This window comes from Cnephaeus nilssonii, assembly GCF_951640355.1.
Source record: "Cnephaeus nilssonii genome assembly, chromosome: 6".
NCBI lineage: Eukaryota > Metazoa > Chordata > Mammalia > Chiroptera > Vespertilionidae > Cnephaeus > Cnephaeus nilssonii.
Genome location: NC_137077.1, coordinates 37205169 through 37224756, shown reverse-complemented (window position 1 = coordinate 37224756; position 19588 = coordinate 37205169). Strand labels below are relative to the sequence as shown.

The 19588-nt window shown below is 43.0% G+C and overlaps 1 protein-coding gene across 5 annotated transcripts in view; it reads left to right on the top strand.

Moving 5' to 3' along the window:
• Nucleotides 1-1530: 1530 nt before the first annotated feature.
• DENND5B (DENN domain containing 5B) overlaps nucleotides 1531-19588 on the top strand; it is a 173058-nt gene continuing 155000 nt past the window's right edge. For 2 of the 5 annotated variants that reach the window (XM_079774037.1, XM_079774036.1), the window contains exon 1: nucleotides 1541-2037. In XM_079774037.1, the coding sequence (XP_079630163.1) occupies nucleotides 1917-2037 (121 nt within the window). In that variant the 5' untranslated portion in view covers nucleotides 1541-1916. Of the gene's footprint in view, nucleotides 2038-19588 lie in introns of all 5 variants that reach the window. The other 3 variants (XM_079774039.1, XM_079774038.1, XM_079774040.1) reach the window with 3 other exon arrangements.

The window sequence follows — 19588 nt, the reverse complement described above, 5'->3', positions numbered from 1 at the left end:
AGGCAGAGTGGTTAGGGGTAATCAGACAGGCAGGCAAAGTGGTTAGAGCAATCAGGAAGGCAGGCAGAAGGGTTATGGGCTATCAGGCAGGCAGGCCGGCGGAGGGTTTTGGGGAGGTCAGGCAGGCAGGCAGGTGAGCAGTTAGGAGCTAGTGGTCCTGGATTAGGAGAGGGATGTCTGACTGCTGGTTTAGGTGCAATCCCACAGGGATCCCTGCAGGATCGGGCCTAAACCAGCAGTCGGACATCCCCCCGAAGGGCCACAGATTGTGAGAAGGTGCAGGCCGGGTTGAGGGACCCTCTCCCCCTGTGCACAAATTTTGTGCACCGGGCCCCTAGTTCATTCAATAAATATAAGTTGAGGGGCTATGTGGGACCAGGGTTCTGCTAGCTATTAGAAACATGGGGAAGCAGAGAGCATGGCTCCTGCTCTGTGACGCTTACAATCCAGCCAAGAAGACACACAGGAAAAGTCATTACAGGTGTTTTGAAGGGAAAGGGCAGAGTGCAACAGAAGATAAAGGTCAATTATCCAGGCTGGCTCACCCTGATTTCTTGATTTTTCTTCCATTTCAAATTGAAGAGAAATGAGGATAGAAGCTACAGTAAATGATGGTATCTTTCAGGAAGAACATTATTCGGTCAAATAACTGAGGTTAGTTCTCTCAGTCCACTTCCCTGGAAGGTTTGCTTGTGTGTTCATGATACCCTCACCCCTCCCCACACCCCACCCAACCTTACAGCCAAATCCTGAAAGAAGAGATGACAATGTGGAGATGATATCCATTCCGTTTTTCACCTTTTAAAGGAGTAAGAACTGGTTGGCGAGCTCCTTCTGAAGAATGGATAATCAGAGGAAAGAGCAAGATAGAAAGCCATGGCCGCGTGAGCAGCAGGAGTTCAGGGTCGAATTCCTGTTGCCTTATCAGTCTCTGATTGTACCTGCAATGAGAGCCGATAATATGAAATGAGTGCAGGGCAGGGAAACTGGAGCGCCTAGGCTATTTTACACTGACCTGGAAAATGTCAGGCGAGGTTAGGGAATTGGTGAGGCGGGGAGGAGAAGTTGGCAATAGTAGTTCTTTTAGAAGTCTCAATGCTTTGTGGCTATTGATTCCTCCGCCCCCCAACCCCCAAGCCTCCCGCAGAGCTTCACCAATCCACTGAGGAAGGATGGCTTGCGAATGAGGGTGAGGGGGATTCAGGACGAGGATCTTAACCTGAGATAGGCGTCTGCCCATGCCACCGTTTAAAAGATGAGGATGGTCCAGACCATATTGTGGGGCAATGATCTCAGAGTGGCTCTTCACCTTGCCCAAAGCTGCATTAAAACATTAGGCTAGCATCCCTTTCGAAGGCGGAATCCCGCGCTTGGGCTAACCTACTCTGCTGGTTGGCGGAGCGCAGGAGGCGCTAGAGTGTGTGTGTGGTCGCCCCCCGCGCCGCATGCCGGGCTGGCAGCACGCACCCCGCCCGCGCCCTGCGCTTTCCCGGAGCCCGCGGGGCGCGTGCGCGCACGGCCGAAACGCGTGCTCCTCGCGCGCGCCCTCCCTGGCGTCTCCCTCCGCCAGCCCCACGCGCCGGCCCCGGGCGCCCGCCCTCCTCGCGCTCCCACCGCGGGAGCGGGGCTCAGCTGACCTGCGGGCGCCAGACGCCGGGCTCGCGGCTGGCCGGCGCAGCGGCGGCGGAACGAGCCTCTCCCGCGGACACTCCCCCTGCGCGCCCCTCCCCCACCCGGACCGGCATCGACACCGGGACTGACTGGGCGCTTCTCCGGCGCCCCGAGAGGAGCGAGGCTGCGGCGGCTGCGCGGTCATGGGCGCGCCGGTGTCGCCCTAGGACAGGCGCGCGGAGACCGCAGCCGGAGCGGCAGCGAGCCTACCGAACGGCGGCGGCGGCAGGCGCAGCGGGGCCGGGATGAGCGGGAGCGGCGCGGCGCCCGGCCCGGGCTCCTCCCCGGCTGCTTGCCGCTTCGCGCACTACTTCGTGCTGTGCGGGATCGACGCGGACAGCGGGCTGGAGCCCGACGAGCTGGCGGGTAAGGCCGGGCTGTGGCGGCGCCGCGGGAGACGCGCGGGAGGCGGGGTGCGGGCTCCAGACAAAGTCAGATGCCGGCAGCTCCCGCTCCCCGGCCGGCCGGGCGCTCGGGCGGCGATTTTTTACTGACATTGTAATTTATTTCGCGTGCAGGGTGCGTTCCTGAGCCCGCGGGCTTGTCTGCGGGGCGCGGGGTTGTGAATAACGGGAGCGGGGGCAGGGGCAGGGGCGGGGGCGGAGGTGGCCCGGAGGACACGGCTCCTACCCGCACGCCGATCCCCTCGCCTGCAGCTGCAAGCGAAGGCGGCCAGTGAGTCACCGGGCACGGCAGCTCCCCGGCCTCCTGCGACCCCGCGTACCCCCCTCCCACCCGCGGTGCCCGGCCGCGAAGTTTCAGCCCCGGCACGTGACGCGGCGCTCGGCCCCCCTGGGGGAGGGGGCGTGGGAGATGGCCGGGCTGCCGGGCGCGCGCCCCGGCGGGAGGCTGGTTGGACTTCATCCCAGCCTGTTCCCGGTTCTGCGATGACGGTCAGCCACCTTCTGGAATCCTGTCGATCTGGCAGGGTCACGGAGCTGGCGAGGAAGGACCTTTGAACGCTCGGGACCGGCACGACGCTCTTGTTGACACTGCGTCTCCTGCTCCCGAGTTTCCGGAGTTGGATGTTTCCCCCTGTGCCGGGCGCGCCGGGTGCTCCTGCCTGGGTTTTCCTGGAACGGCTCCGGTGCCTCCTCTGGACTCGTTTGATGGCGCAGTGCAGGGCTGAGCTGGGGAACCGACGCTGGGGAAAGGCGCCCTTAAAGGATGGATGGAGGGTGGGTGGGTGGGGAGGGGGGGTAACCGGTGCGCAGTGTCGAGAGGAGGAGGCCGGGGAGAAACGACTGACTTCATTTTTCACGCCTCTTTCTTTCTGCTTGCTTTCTTGGATCTGAAGCTTGATTTTTTTTTTTTTTTAATGGATGAGACAAGTGACATCTACCGCCTGAACTTTATCTGTGTCAGTGTTAAACGCTTAGGTCATAGCCTTTCCGAACAGCTTCCTTTGGATATAGCATTCCAGTGTGTTGCGTGTGTGTGTGTGTGTGTGTGTGTGTGTGTGTGTTCTATTTTTCTTTTTGGGTGGGTGGGAGCCAGGAATAATGCACTAAATAATAAACAATAGTAAACAAAACTGTTCAGCCTTAAGATGCAGCACCCATCAACCCACGTCTTAGCTAAGTGAGCATCTTTTTAACTCGTTTTCACAGCAAAACGTTTTCAACAAAAACTCTTAAGTCTAGTCTTAGTTAAATTTTTTTCTTAAAAAAGTGGATGAGTACCAGTTTTTCTGTATGTGTAATTAGGTAATCACGTTGTTTCTTCAACCAAGATTTCAGGTATATGCTAAAAATGTCTTTGTTCAGGAATACAAAGTTAGGAAAAAAATGTCTGCAGAGGTATTTGGAGAGATTCCTCTTTTGGGATTGGTGAAAGGATTATTTTATTTTCTAGAATCCCTTCTTTCCTAAACATACTAAACGTTTGTGGCACAAGGTCACTTGGAGGCCTTCTGTCAGTGGTGACTGGTAAAAGGAAAAAGCCTGTAATTATTTTTTCTTCCTCTGTCTCAAGTCTGTATGCCTAGTAAAGCTAAAACAACACCTGTAGGTGTGTCTTGGGGCTCTTTAGACATAGTGCTAAGACTTCAACAAAATTAAACAGTAAAAAATATTTTAATTAATTTTCAGACACAAACTGGCTTTTCCTTTTGCAGCACTATGCATAAGTGTGGGTGATTGAGGTTTCTGTTCCTTATAATACTTGGTGTTTTGAAGTAACAATTTTGCCTGATAACATTGCAGTATCAACAAATAGTTGAATGAAAGGATTTTGAAAGCCTTTAGGTGTAGATTTTTTTTTCTAGGTGTGTCCTAGGTATGAGGGGCAGCTGTGAACAAAGCAGTCAAAAGTCCTTGCCATTATAGTGCTTACATTCTAGTGTAAAAAACAGTGAAAATACATAGTTTGCCAGATGTTAATGCTTGCTATGGGGAAAAATAAAGCAGAGACACAAGACTAGGCTAGTGCCAGCAGAATGGTGGGGTGGTGGGGTTGCAGTTTTAAATAAGGTGGTATAGAAGGCCTTACGGATAAGTTGGCATTTGACAAGAACCCTGAAGGATTCAAGGAAGCAAGGCACAGGGATTTTCTTGGGGAACAGCATTACAGGCAGAGCCAACAGCACCTTCCAATGGAGATAATCAAGCAGGCGAAGACGTCTTTCAGGGGTCTAAATTTATATTTAGATATAAAGCCATGATATTGGGTAACATCACCCAGGGAGTGAGAGAAGATAGAAAAGAAAAGAGGCTCAAGAGTCCTGGAGACAAGCCAGCATTTAGAGGCGGGGAGGATGAAGAGGGGACATTACTGCGGAGGGTAAGAAGTGTGCCCAGTGAGATGAGAGGAAAGCAGGAGAATGTAGTATCATGTTCCCAATCAGCAATCTTGACTGTTTCCACAGAGCTGCATCTGGGGATGAGGAAACAGGGCTAGTGAGTTTTAGGTAAATTAGCCAGGAGGTTGTTTCTGTTACGCTGCTTTAATTTCAAAGTTAATGACAATGAAGTTTCTATTTTACTTTTTTGGAACTGATCTATTTTTATCATACTTTTTCTTAGCAAGTTGTTACTCTGCCTTGTAGAAGGTCTTAATTAACTACCTTTAAACATAAATTTTACCAATTGCTTTATGGACTTTTTCATAATGTATGCATGTTGCTAGAATTTATACTCCTCAGGTGGTGGGACATTGAAATCAAATTAAGGACAGCCCTGGGTGATGCAGCTCAGTTGGTTGGTCACCGTTGCATGCACAGAGAGGTTTCGGGTTTGATTCCAGGTCAGGGTACATGCCTGGGTTTCAGGCTTGAGCCCTGGTAGTAGGCTTGCAGGAGGCAGCTGGTGTTTCTCTCTCTCCCTCTCTCTTCCTCTCTCTAAAAAAAAACCACACACAATAAAAATATTTAAAAAGAAATTCAGGACACAAACCATATGATGAAATATTAATAAAAATAAAATAGACTAAGACCTATTAAAATAGACTCAGACCAATAAAGTTATCAGGACTTCAAATTGTATTTTAGACATTCCTCCCAATAAAGCCCAGCTTTTCCAACAATGGAAAAGATTTCTTTAATCTCAAATAGGTCTTTTAACAGCTGAAAATAATTTGAATATGTAAATCAAAATATTTTTTAATGGAGGACCTAGAAATTTTCCTGGGAGATAACCTGCAACCCAGGTATGTGCCCATGACTGGGAATCAAACTCACGACCCTTCCGCGCACGGGGCCTACACTCTAACCACTTGGCAACACTTTCCAGGGCTCACACTGATTCTTTACTGCCTACAGAAGAAAGGGTAAATAGGAGTACGTTGTTGGAATTGGTTGATGTGAAGGAAGGCAGATGTCATTTGAAATTTGAAATTTTCTTTTATGGCTCATTTCCTCTAAGATCTAACTATGGGAATTTATGTGGCTTGATTTACAGCAACAAGTCTTTTAGGCAGTGGAAAAATGGACATACTTAGACTTTTGTTTAGGTAACATAAATATGCAAGTCTTCAAGAGGAAAGGGTCTTTGCCTCTCACTTTCATAGTGCCTTATACACAGTACACAGTGTTTAATAAGTGAATGAATGTAATTTTTACATATGCGTCAACAAATTGTGTGGTGACAAAAATACTCTTAAAGCATTCCCATGGTAGCCTGGATTCAGTCCTGCGGATATTGAAGTCTGGTGGGTGGGATTCCTGCCACAGGCCTTTGTTTAGCTCTCTTCCTTGGTGCCTCTCTATTTATTTTTAGCTTTGGTGATCGTGGGTGTGGTTTCCAGAAGAGCTTAGAGACAGTGGAGACCATGGTCTAAATTCAGATACAAAATGTAGTTGAGACTGATGGAGTATCATTATGCATTGAAGAAACCAAGGCTGAGAAGTTAAGGGCCTTCTCAGAGATCACGTGACCAGCAGCAGACACCAGAGTGGAGCCCACTTGTTCTACTACACTATGCTCCATAGTTATTTTAGATCAGCTCAGAAAAAAGATGAGTTTGGAGTTCAGCAAGAATTTCAGGCTTACCCTTATTCCAGACTGAATGTCAGTCATGATTGTTTTTTAAAAATGATGGTCAGGTGTACAGGCCTGGGTGGGGTAGGAGCGGCCCTGATCTGACCACCATAGGTAATGCCTCAGTTGTTAGCTTTGTTGACATCCTTGGGCCCAAATAGATTATGTTTGGGAGTTTGGAAGGCCTGGCCTAGTAATTGGGGATTGGAGGAGTAATGCAAACATCAGCCTCTATTCTAATGAGACCAAAGAAAATTCAAGTCTAATTGCTGTGGTCTAGTGATTGCTTGATTTTTTAAATCCACTGGGAATAAAACTCTTTAAAAAAATATATATATATTTCTTTATTGATTTCAGAGAGTAAGGGAGAAGGAGAGAGAGATAGAAACATCAATGATGAGAGAGAATCATCAACTGGCCGCCTCCTGCACGCCCCCCACTGGGGATCGAGCCTGCAACCCAGGCATGTGCCCCTTGCCGGAATCGAACCCAGGACCCCTCAGTCTGCAGGCTGACGCTCTATCCACTGAGCCAAGCTGGCCAGGGCGGAATAAAACTCTTTATGTTGAAACTAGAGGCCCGATGCATGAAATTCTTGTAAGAGTAGGCCTTCCTTCTCCCAGCAGCCGGCACCAGTATCCCTCTGGCACCCGGGACCCAGGCTTCCCTCGCAGCCCCGGCTTCATCCAGAAGGATGTTAGGTCAGGCGTCCGGGCTAATTAGCATATTACGCTTTTATTATTATAGATTGGACCAAAGTGAGTACAGCTAAACTCCCTGTGATAACCCCAAGGCTCAGGCTTCTGCTCCATTTGTTGATACAGAACAGAGCAGAGAAGATGAGATGATACAGAGAGGAAGGGTGGAGGTGGGGAGGGGGACCAGTGTCTTTGGAGGAGGAGAAAATAGAGGAAGGGTAAGAAAGAGGATGGGGAGAGAGAAAGGAAGCTGGAAGAGTGCAAGTAATATCTGCTGCTAAGGTGTGATGGCAGACTGTTCTGACATTGCTTGTATTTCCACTGCTGGTCACAGACACTCTTGGAGTAATAAAAATAAATGTCTAGAATACACTGCATTGGTAGTCATAATTTCCATGAAGATCCATTCAGAAGAAAACATTTTCCTCTTTTATAATTTACTGGAGGATAGAGACAGTTCCTACATAAGGTACTTTAGGAAACAAGTGCCATATGTCCAGGTCCTTAACATTTTTGATTGATAATGACCTAATGTTTTCAGTAAAGCTATAACTAGCCATTATACTTTGGATTAATTATTCAGTGTAAAATGCTTATGGTGTGCCAGTTTGTGGGGTATATTGGTGAGTCACCATTCTGTAAGAATCTGCAGTGAAATAGCAATAATAAAATAACATTTATTCAGTACTTTCTACATGCCAAGCACAGAGCTAATTGCTTGGTAGTTATTACCTCATTTAATCTTGAAAACACCCATAGGAGGTGGCACTATTTTATTTGTTTAGCAGATGAGGAAACCGAGGCTAGGGAGTTTAAGTTTTTACCCAGGTTCATATAATAAATGAGAGACCTGGACTACAAACTGTCTGATGTGATCCATCTTGCCCATAACTGCTACAGTTGCTGCCTCTGTAAGAATATACATTGGATAACCTTATAATCAAATGAGGTTATCTTTCAACTTCTCTATACAGGATAGATAAAGAGGGAGACTATGACCTGACTTCACTTGTCTCCTCATAAGACTAGCACTAATGGCCCTGGCTGGTGTGCACGCTCAGTTGGTTGGGCATCATCCCAGGCACTAAAAGGTAGCAGTTTTGATTCTTCGTCAGGGCACATGCTTGGATTACTCACAGAAAGAGAAATGAAAAAAAAAAAATCCCGTTTATCATTGCATCAAAAAAATTAACATACCTAGGAATAAACTTAACTAAGGACGTAAAAGACCTGTACTCTGAAAACTACAGGACATTGAAAAGAGAGATAGAAGAAGATATAAACAAATGGAAGAACATACCATGTTCATGGATTGGTAGAATCATTAAAATGTCCATACAAAGCAATCTATAGATTCAATGCAATACCTATTAAAATACCAATGGCATATTTCAAAGATCTAGAACAAACTCCAAAAATTCATCTGGAATAAAAAAGACCTCGAATAGCCACAGCTATCCTGAGAAAGAAAAACAAATTTGGAGGGATCACAATACCAGACATCAAGCTATATTACCAAGCCACAGTTCTCAAAACTGCCTGGTACTAGCACAAGAACAGACATATAGACCAATGGAACAGAATAGAGAACCCAGAGATCGACCTAAGCCATTATACTCAATTAATATTTGACAAAGGAGGCAAGAGCATACAATGGAGTCAAACAGTCTCTTTAATAAATGGTGCTGGGAAATTTGGTCAGATACATGCAAAAAAAAAAAAAAAAAAAAGAAACCAGGTCACCAACTTACACCATACACAAAAACAAACTCAAAATGGCTAAAGGACTTGAATGTAAGAAGGGAAACCATAAAAATCCTTCAAGACTCCATAGGCAGCAAAATTACAGTCATGTGTCGTAGCAATATCTTTAAAGACACAGATCCTAGGGCAAGAGAGACTAAGGAGAAAATTAACAAATGGGACTACATCAAAATAAAAAGTTTCTGCACAGCAAAAGAAACCATCAACAAAACAATAAGAAAGCCCACTGCATAGGAGAACATATTTGCCAATGTTATCTCTGATAAGGGTTTAATCTCCAACATTTACGGGGAACTCATACAACTTAACAAAAGGAAGATAAACCATCCAATCAAAAAATGGGCAAAGGACCTAAATAGATACTTTTCGAAAGAGGACATTCAGAAAGCCAAGAGACATATGAAAACATGCTCAAAGTCACTAACCATCCGAGAGATGCAAATCAAAACAACAATGAGGTACTACCTTACACCTGTCAGAATGGCTATCATCAACAAATCAACAAATGACAAGTGTTGGCGAAGATGCAGAGAAAAAGGAACCTTCCTCCACTGCTGGTGGGAATGCAGACTGGTGCAGCCACTGTGGAGAACAGTATGGAGTTTCCTCAAAACTTTAAAAATGGAACTGCCATTTGACCCAGTAATACCGCTTCTAGGAATATATCCCAAGAAAACAGAAACACCCATCAGAAAGGATATGTGTACCCCTATGTTCATAGCAGCACAATTTACAGTAGCTAAGATTTGGAAACAGCCTAAATGCCCATTAGCTGATGAACAGATTAGAAAACTGTGGTACAGGATTACTATGCTGCTGTAAAAAAGAAGGAATTCTTACCATTTGCAGCATCATGGATGGAACTGGAGAGCATTATGCTAAGTGAAATAAGCCAGTCAGTGAAAGAAAAATACCACATGATCTCACTCATTTATGGATAATAAAGAACATTATAACCTAATGGACAAAAAGATAGATACAGAGGCAGAGAAGCATCGAACAGACTGTCAAATTACAGCGGGAAGGCTGGGGAGGGTTGAGGCGGGGGAAGGTAAGAGATCAACTGAAGGACTTGTATGCATGCATATAAGCACAACCAATGGACGCAAGACACTGGGCGGGGGGGCGAGGGGGAGGGCATGTGCTGGGGGGTAGGGGAGGCTGGGGGAAGGTCAATGGGGAAAAAAAGGAGACATATGTACTACTATTTGTAATACTTTAAGCAATAAAAACAAACAAACAAACAAACAAACAAACTTGACCCTGTATCTTAGTTTGTTCAGGCTGCCTGCCACCCATAGATTGGGTGGCTTATAAACAACAGAAATGTATTTCTGACTGTTCTGGAGCCTGGGAAGTTTAAGATCAAGGTCCCCACAGACACGGTGTCTGGGAAGGGCCCTGTTCCTCGTTCATAGATGGCCTTTCTATGTGGAAGGAGTGAGGGTGATCTCGGGGGTTCTTTTATAAGGCCACAAATCCCATTCACGAGGGCTCCACCCTAAGCACCCCCCAAAGGCCCCACCTCTGAATACCATCACATCGGTGATGAAGTTTCAACATATGAATTGGGGGTGGGGAAGGGAGGGAAGCACAAATGCACAAATATTTAGTCTGACACCCTGGTTTACAAAGCCTGGACTCTGTCTACCTTTCCATTTCCAACCTTCACTGACTGGATCACTCTTTCCAGCAACGTTGGATTTCTTATAGGTCCTTAAACACATCAAGCTGCTTCCTGTCTCATGGCCTGTTCATCTTCTTTTCTCTCCCTGGAATCCTCTTTTCCTAGACCAGCATCTGTAAAATATGAGATGAATTTGCAATTTAAAATGTTCTGGTAGCCACATCTAAAAAGGTAAAAAGAAACAGATGGCATTAATTTTAGTGATTTATTTATGCATCTTGGCTATTATATCAACATTTAATCAACATAAAACTTATTAATGAGATACTTGATTTTTTTTTCTTACTAAATCTTAAAAATCCAGCATATCTCAGTTTGGACTAGCCACATTTCAAGTGTTCAGTAGCCACATGTGACTAGGCTACTGGCTACCCTGTTGGACAGTGCAGCCCTATATCTTTGCAAGTTTGTCCTCTTATTCAGGTCTCTGCATGCATGTTACCTCCTCCGAGTGACCCTCCCAGACCGTCCTGTATAATGTCCTTCCTTTCCCCGCCTGCCCCATTCTTGCCAGACACCCTGCTTCATAGCACTTACTGGTACATGACAATATATTATAAATGCATTTCTTTCCTTTTGCTTTTTAATGTCAATCTTCCTCAATGGATTGTTGGATCCTAAGGGGCAGGACCTTAGTGTCTCTTGTTTAACATTGTACACCCAGTGAAAAATAATGTGGAAAAGGTAGTCTCATTCTGAAAATTCTTGGAATCTCTGGCTAAAAGGCCATTAGATGGTGTCATCTTAAAGACCCAAATAGTGCCTGGCCCATAATAGGTACTCAAATAGATTGTTTGGCTAAGTGAATGAGATAATTTGAAATGGACAAAAATATAACGTTTCCTTCTGCTATTGACAATAAAAGTTAGTATGTTTATGTGTGGGTTTTTTAACCTCTAAAAATGAGAAGCTTGAGATTGATGAAAAAGCAAAAGTGTGGATGAATGATTATAACTTTTTAAAAAGGTATATAACAGCTTTGTGGTGAGCTACTAAAATTCTGTCTGTAATATTTATGAGCCTGTTCCTTCTCTCTTGAAATAAGCTGCGATAAATAAAATTAATAACCTTTTTTTCTTTATCAGCTTTATGCAAGCAAGCATGTAGGTATCAGCAAAGCTTTGATATTTTTAAAGCAAATAGCATGTTTTATTTATTTATAAACTAGTGCCAAGGGATGAGCACATAAGTGGTGGGTAGTGTTTATGGAATTTCAGGAAGTGTTTGTGTTAAAGAGCGCTCCGAGATGCATTTGTGGTTTTAGAGGAATATCTTAGGAAATTGCAGTCACAGTTTCCGTCTTCATGGGCATCTACCTCAGTTTGGGGCATGGTCAGCCAGTACAGTTCTCTTTGTATCTATAAAGTTTAAATCTTTGTATGTGTTTTTCCATTTATATGTTGTCTTCATTGTATCTTGTGTAATGTTCTGTTCTGCCTTAGGCTTGGCTTTTTAAGATGACACCATCTAATGACCTTTTAGCCAGAGATTCAAAAAATTTTCAGTGTGAGACTACCTTTTCCACATTATTTTTCAAACAAAATGCAAAGATGGTTGGCTGAGTGTAAGGAGATAAGAACTGTGAATTCTAGGAATAAAAGTAGAAGTATTTTATATGCTGCTGGACAGCACATCCAGAGGATAGAAGAACATGAAACATTGGTTTTCTCAGACATCCCTGCACCTTTCCCAAGAACCCATGACATTTATTAACTATCCTAAATTAATACTGTAACTTTTAATTCACATGGACTTCTTGAATTAATACCTTTTATTTTTCTTGTATACATCACTGGTACAGAAAGCTATTTTTCTTAAAAAAAATTTTTTTTAATCCTCACCCGAGGATATTTTCCCATTGATTTTAGAGAGAGTGGAAGAGAGAGAGATAGAGAGAAACATCGATGTGAGAGAAACACATCAATTGGTTGCCTCCTACACACGCCCTGAAGAGGGCCTGGGCTGGAGAGGAGCCTGCAACCGAGGTACGTGCCCTGGACTGATATACCACAACCTGGGTATGTGCCCTGACCGGGAACTGAACCCACGACATTTCCATGCACTGGACTGTGCTTCACCCAACTGAGCCACATCAGCGAGGGCAAGGCAAAGGTATTTTTAAGTAGTCTGTTTTTAGATCTCAGAGGCCTAGTGATGTAAATCCACTTGTTTTGCGTAATTTTCTCCTGCCCGTGCCTGGAGAATCCAGGTTTCTGCTTTGAAGACCATGTTTTCTTGCCCTGCCTGGTTTCCTCTTTTCTAGTACAACACACTTTTACTGTCATTTAAGTAGCACAGAAAATTATTCTATAGTTTGAAGAAACATTAGTGTAGAAGTGACAAGATTAAGCTTCTGATAGTCTTCATTCCTCAGTGCAGTGTGACACAAGTTTGCTCAGACCAGGCTTTTGTACGTTTTTTTCCTAATTCCTTTTTCAAAGATCACCCCTACTTTTACCTTAGTCCTCATGAAGCCACCTCCTATTTGCTCTTTTGGTTGTCTCTTTTCTATGGAAACCTGTAGAAGAGGTAATCTTTTGGCAAAAATTTCCAGTGATATTAAAACCTCATAGTGAAGAAATTCTAATGTTTAATTGAATCTCCAGTTCCCTTCATCCCCAGCAGAAACTGGGAAGAGTTTCTTATTTCTCATATTTTCTGTTTCAGGTTTCATATTTTCTGTTTCTAATATCCCTTCAGTTTCCTTCCTTTTGAGAAAACAGGGACATTCTGCTCTAGAGCAACAATATTCTTCCAATATATTAAATTTACATCACTTATTTTTTGTTTTCTGTAGATTGGGACTAAAATAGCAAGGAGGGATTGTTTCCCTCTAGGCAGATGAGACATGAGTTGTTTTGAGGGGCCTGAGCATCTTGAACTGAATGTCCTCCCTGTCATAAGAACCAGCCCCAGCATATCAACTGGAATTCCGTAAGGATGAGACAGAGACTGTCATAAGAAACGTGTGAGCAGTAGGCATTTCGGACTGGCTATAGGTTTAAAGCTTCCCGGACCACAGTGTTTTGTTTGATTTTTCTGGGTTCATGTCTCTTCAGTTTAAGGAAATTTCAATGGCTGGGGTAGAAAGATAACAGGTTGTTTAAAAAGGTTTCCATCTACTGTCTCAAGTGTATTCTTTTTTTTTTTTAAATAAATAAACTTTTGTCTGGATTTCAAAATATAGTGGCTCAGCTCCAGGGAAATGAGCTGTGGTACTTGCCTTCATTTGCTTTGTGCCATTGTTCATGAGAACAATGACTGATTTCCACAGGTTATTAAAACACAAGCGTTGGTACCACTGAGGTGATTATGCCAAAATAGGTTATTTTGTTTAGTTGTTCTCACTCCTGTCTGGCAGTGCTTATTTTTCCATTGGCAGCCCTGGGTACGGTCTGATTTTAAATAAATACTTGAAAGCTGCGTGTGCTTGAATGTAAAATCTTGTGTATCCCTCATAGTGAAGGACCGACAGGTCTCATTCACTGTGAACCACTTGTAAGCCTCTTGTCCGTGGTGGAAGAGGCTAGTGGGGAGAGCGTCCAAGGGTGGGTGCGTGGAAGGTGGAAGGTGGTGGAAAACCAAACATTAAAACCACACTTGTTATTCCAACATCCTCTTTTCCTGATCTGTCCATCTCTCTCATCCTCTCTTCTACTTGGCAAACAGCGTTTTATGGTTAGACTGGGAGAAATGGTACAGAGATAGCCATATAAATGTCCTAGATTGTGGAGTCCTCACAGTTAATTGCCCACTAGAGGAGTCATTATAGAGTCCCTTGCACAAATGTTGTGCCTACTGAAAGTTGAACAAAATTGCGTTCACTCTTCCCTGGAATGAGATCTCGAAGCAGGAGCAAGAATTTAGCTTTTTTGACTGTGGCCATAAGGCCAAGCAGTAGACAGAATTTGTTGAATCACTGGGGGGAAGAGGCCTTGATGTGAGATGCGTGTTGACATGTATGCACATTTAGTATTTATTTCTGTGCCCCATTGAACTCTGTTGAATAGATCAGTCTATTTTGTTGAAAGGCAGTCTTTGAGGGACAGCGGAAACATTGGTGTGTGTGCCTGAGAGAGAGAGGTCTCTCTTCGTTGTTTTTTTTTTTTTTTTGTTTGTTTGTTTGTTTTTCAAATGTAGGGGAAAGAAAGTAACTTCTTAAATACTTGCTCTTAAAAATAAGAAAATTTGGGGGTAAAATTTAGATTTGCCTTGGGGCATAAAGGAGAGTGCAAATGGTTGTATTATTTTAGTAAACACAACTGAATAGTTTTTGAATGTCTTCTGAAATAATGAGATATAGTCTCCTCTCAAGTGTGGGAACTATTTTGCACCCCCTGACCTCTACCTTTTGACCCACTGCTTTGTGCTGAGATTATGGGCCTTTGAGTTTTTCTCCAGTCTGCCCAGGTTTCCTTACACAGCCACATAAAAGCTTTAAGCTTCCTTAAAAGATGTTCTTAGAATTGAGGAGAGCGTTCAGATTTAATGGTGGGCATGACTTTTGTAAATTTTTTTTCTCTAAATTTTTTTATTAATACTGTCCTACGTACCTATATATTTTCTAATAGGAGCTTCCAAGTTTTGTGGCTGTGTGTATGACTAAACACATTTTTTCTTTGGAGTAAAACGTCATAAAGTAATGTTGCTTATTTAGGGAGAGGCTCAAAATTAGAGCTTCCAGGATAAGGGAGCTCAGAGAGACCTAACTGTTTATTCCCCATTGTTGTCTCCGCAGGTCTGAGAAGTTAAAATCTGGTTCAGAGGGTGTCATGCCAGAGCAGCAAACCGAATACTGTTTGCAAAGAGAATCAGCACTTTAACCTGCTGATCTTATAACAAACAGTTTTTTAGATACCTTATCAGATGCCTAAAATAGGGTAGGAAGGGAACCAGAGACAGACAATAGGAAATAATTTGCTACTTGTTAGTAATTTATATGAGTGGTGTTGTTGTTTTTTTTTATGGTTTTATTATTTATTTATTTTTTGGAAAGGGAAATATTAGTGTCAAGATGAGAGTTTGGAGATTATGTATCTTACTTTTTTTTTTTGCATATCGCCTTCAAGTTTATCTAGAAAACTAAGCATTGGCTCTGTTTCAGACCTTTCAGTAGGACTTTCTGAAGAAGGTCTGTTGTATATGGTTTACATGGCACTTTTCTGCTACTGAATATTCCACCAGGAGTGAGGATAGATAAAATTCAATAACTACTTAAAAAAATTGTGGTTTTTAAATTATGAAACTAATATGTGCTTAGTTGAAAATCTGGACAATGCAGGGTTGCATTAAAGAAAACAACAGTCACCTATTATCTCAAAGGGGAGGAATTTAAAATAAAAACAAGCCCCGCCCTGGCCCATGTGGCCCAGTTGGTAGGACGTCATCCTGTGCAATGAGAGGTTGGGGGCTCGATCTCCAGCAGGGGCGTGCAGGAGGCAGCCGAAGTTGTGCTCTCACATCGATGTTTCTCTCTCTCTCTTTTGCTCTCTCTCTAAAAATCAATTTTAAAAATCTTAAAAATAAATAAATAAAAACAAGTTCAGATTTCTGGTCATTAGAAGCCAGAATGACCATTTTTAAAAGTTTATTTATTTTAAAATATATGTTTATTGATTTCAGAGAGGAAGGGAGAGGGGGAGAGAGAGAGAGAAACACCAATGATGAGGGAGAATCATTGATAGTCTGTCTCCTGCACGCCCCACACAGGGGATTGAGCCCACAACCCCGGGCATGTGGCCTGACCAGGAATCGAAACATGACCACCTGGCTCATAGATGCAGGCTCAGCCTCTGAGCCATGCCGGCTGGGCAGAAGGACTATTTATTTTACTGAGGTGTTGTGGTTAAATGAGCTGGGCAACAGCCCAAGAAACACAGTAAGATTTTTTTTTTTTTGTCCAAGCCTTTGCCACTGATTTAGTTAGTATATGACATCTGGAAAGACTTCTGTAATTGTTGACTAAAAGAGTGAATGAATAAATAAAATGGAGTTGTCTACCACACGTGTTGGAGGGATAAAAATTAAGTCTTTAGTACTTGCAACACATTAATTTTTAAAACACTGTCCCAGTGTTGGCTTCCTCTTCAGGGCCGCTTCCGTCGGTAACACAGTGGGGCAGTAGTTGAGGAGTCACATTTGCACAGGACGCCGTCCTCATCCACTCCCCACTCATGCCAGGAAACAAAAATCTGGGTCATTGTTATGCTTAGGCCACGTTAGGGTCACACTTCCCTGGGGCCCATCCTTGAACCATTAGTGTGGCAGGGAAGATGGGATGAAGTGACTGTTTAGAGACCAGTTTGTGATAACAGCTACAGGACTGCCTCACAGTGGGAAAGGGAAGGAAGTGGCTGCTGGGAAGCAACTCGCCTGAAGGTTACACTGTGAAGAGGGCTTCTCGAAAGACAGAAAAGCGTCCTCAAAGGTTTTGAACAGCGGATGGCATGCTCACAGCTGTGCATTAGGAATATCCCTCTGGATGAGGGGTGTGGACTGGGATCAAATTGGGACGAGACTAGAAGTGGGGAAACCCATTAGGATATTGTTCTGTAAAACAAACTAGAGGGGAAGGGCCTGAACTAGGACAGTGGCCGTGGAAGTAAAGAAGAGAGGATGGATATACAAGATAAGATGGACAGTAGACGAACTTGACAACTTTATTGTATGTGAGTTTAAAAGGGGAGATGAGACACAATGACTGAGATCATGGGCCAGGCAACAGGGATATGGTAGTGTCATTCATACAAGGAAAAAAGACAGGAGGGAATTAGTTTTCAGAGGATGGGTGGTTAGGTTAATTTTGAATTTGTGGTAGTGATGGTGCTGGTATGACTTTATTTTCCATTATAGCAAGGAGGATTAAACCCATTTTCTCCACATCTTATCACGATAGTAGTGGTCAACTATATCAAAGGATGTGTGTACAAGCAGTAGTGGAGCTACAACTTGAATTCAAGGCTTTCGATGCACAGCTCTATATTTTTTCCATAATGTCACACCTCTATTTGTAGACATAATTCAATCTCCTTCCTTTCCCTCCCTCCCTCTCTTCCTTATTGAAGGAAACCAAGAATGTATGCATGTTAATTTATTTTGTGTGTGCATACCAATTTAAATCTGTGAGTTTTTTAAAAATGTATTTCTTTATTGATTTCAGAGAGGAAGGGTGAGGGAGAGAGAGAAACATCAATGATGAGAGAGAATAATTGATTGGCTGCTTCCTGCACACCCCACGCTGGGGATTGAGCCCACAACGCATGCATGTGCCCTTGGTCAGAATCGAACTCGGGACCCTTCAGTCCGCAGGCTGACTCTCTACTCACTGAGCCAAACCAGCTAGGGCTAAATCTGTGCTTTTAAACAAAGTATAAAAAATACTATAATTAAGAAAAATGCCATAATTAAGAAAAATATAAAAACTGCCCTGGATACAAGCTGAGATTTATTTTTGAGTTAGGGTAATTTGTGGCACATTAATTAGTAAATAAGTTACCTTTTTTCCTGCGGTGCCTCCGTTTGTAGTTAAAATGCACAGCTGTTTTTGTGGCAGGCTCTAGAGGTGTATTTAGAATGCATCAGCTGTGAGGCAGGGAACCATATGCTCTTTAACATTTTGGAGTTGGTACAGCAGACAACCGTGTAACCGGTTTGAATGTGTGCTGGTGCTTGCACTGGGTTCTGGGCATTCCCACCTAGAATGTTCAGGCTATCTGGTACCACTTGACACCTGTGTATATCAACTGGCTGATAATGCACAGTAGTGCGGATGTAGTTGCTCCGTAAACATCTGCTACGTCCTTGTTAACACAGTTGATTTGATTAAGCCTTAGGCACTTGGATGACATTTCAAGTGTTGCTGGAACTCTCCTTTACATGTTCAAAGACAGTACCCTGGGGTTGTGTCCTTTTTGTACTGAAGGCTAATTTTATTCATTATTTTTAAAATAGACAACACGTTCATGTGGTATCATTTTCAGAAGATACAGGAAGGTAGTTAAAAATGTCTAATCACTTTACCCAGACTTAATAGATATAATCCTTTCTTATAATAGTTGAAAATCATCCACAAGGGCAACTATTGCATTAATAAGAGTTTTACTTAAAAAACACACATGCTTTATTATCTAAATACAGAACACGTTTTGGTTTAATTAACCTTTTTCTTTGGTAAGGTACATTTTTATAAATTATGTGATATCCCCTTGATTTAATGGAGTCTTGCTATGCTAAGTGGAAGTTTTGATGGGAGAGTAGGACATTATCCAGTGTGTATGTTTTGTCTGCCTAGAAAATTTTAAAAAGACCAATACCTTTTTGATATGGAAAACTTTACACTTACATAAAAGAAGAGAGAATAGTATATGAATCCTCATGTGGCCATCAACTAATTATCAACTCAAGGCCAATTCACCTTACTCCATCCTCACTCTTACCTACCACTACAGAATTGTTTTGAAATAAATTCCACATTTTGTGCCATTTCATTAACTTTGTATTGAATAAACAATATGAAATGACTTAGGTTTATTAACCACATAAGCCTAATGGTGCAGTGATTAAATCAAGAAGTAAGTCATATGTGTGCTTTTAAAAAAATTCTCCAGAAAATTTTTTTATTGAATTTTTTCAGAAAGAGAGAGGAAGAGGGAGAGAGAGAGAAACATGGATGTGTTGTTCCACCCGTCTTTGCATCTATTGGTTGATTCTTGTATGTGCCCTGACCAGAGATCGAACCTGTAACCTTGGCGTATCTGGATGACGTTCTAACCAACTGAGCTACCTGGCCAGGGCCTTATGTGTGCCTTTAACATTTTTAAAGTTATATCAACATAGATTTTGAGAAAGTAAGTTATTAAGAGCATGAATGTTATTCCAACTTGGAAATTTAGAAATCTTAGAAGGCTTTTTCTTTTCTTTAATAAAAACAATCCCACACATTTATTATCATCTGATAATAGCATAAGGGTAATCAAAGCAATATGAATAAATGTTTAAGAACTATACTTCCAACAAAGGACACCTAAAAAACACAAACTGTATTGCTTCTCAGCAGTTTCTCAATTTATTGGTTGTTTCTTGTTGGACATACTGTGCTCCAGAGTAATATCTCCTTTTAGCATGATCTGACCTAGTTATTTTCTTGACTTCTTTTTACAATGCATCATCTAATATGAGGTTCATGTACTCATCAAAACCAATGGTATAGCCCTCACGGGTTTGGCTCAGTGGATAGCGTGTCAGCCTGCGGCCCGAAGAGTCCTGGGTTCGATTCCGGTCAAGGACACACGGCC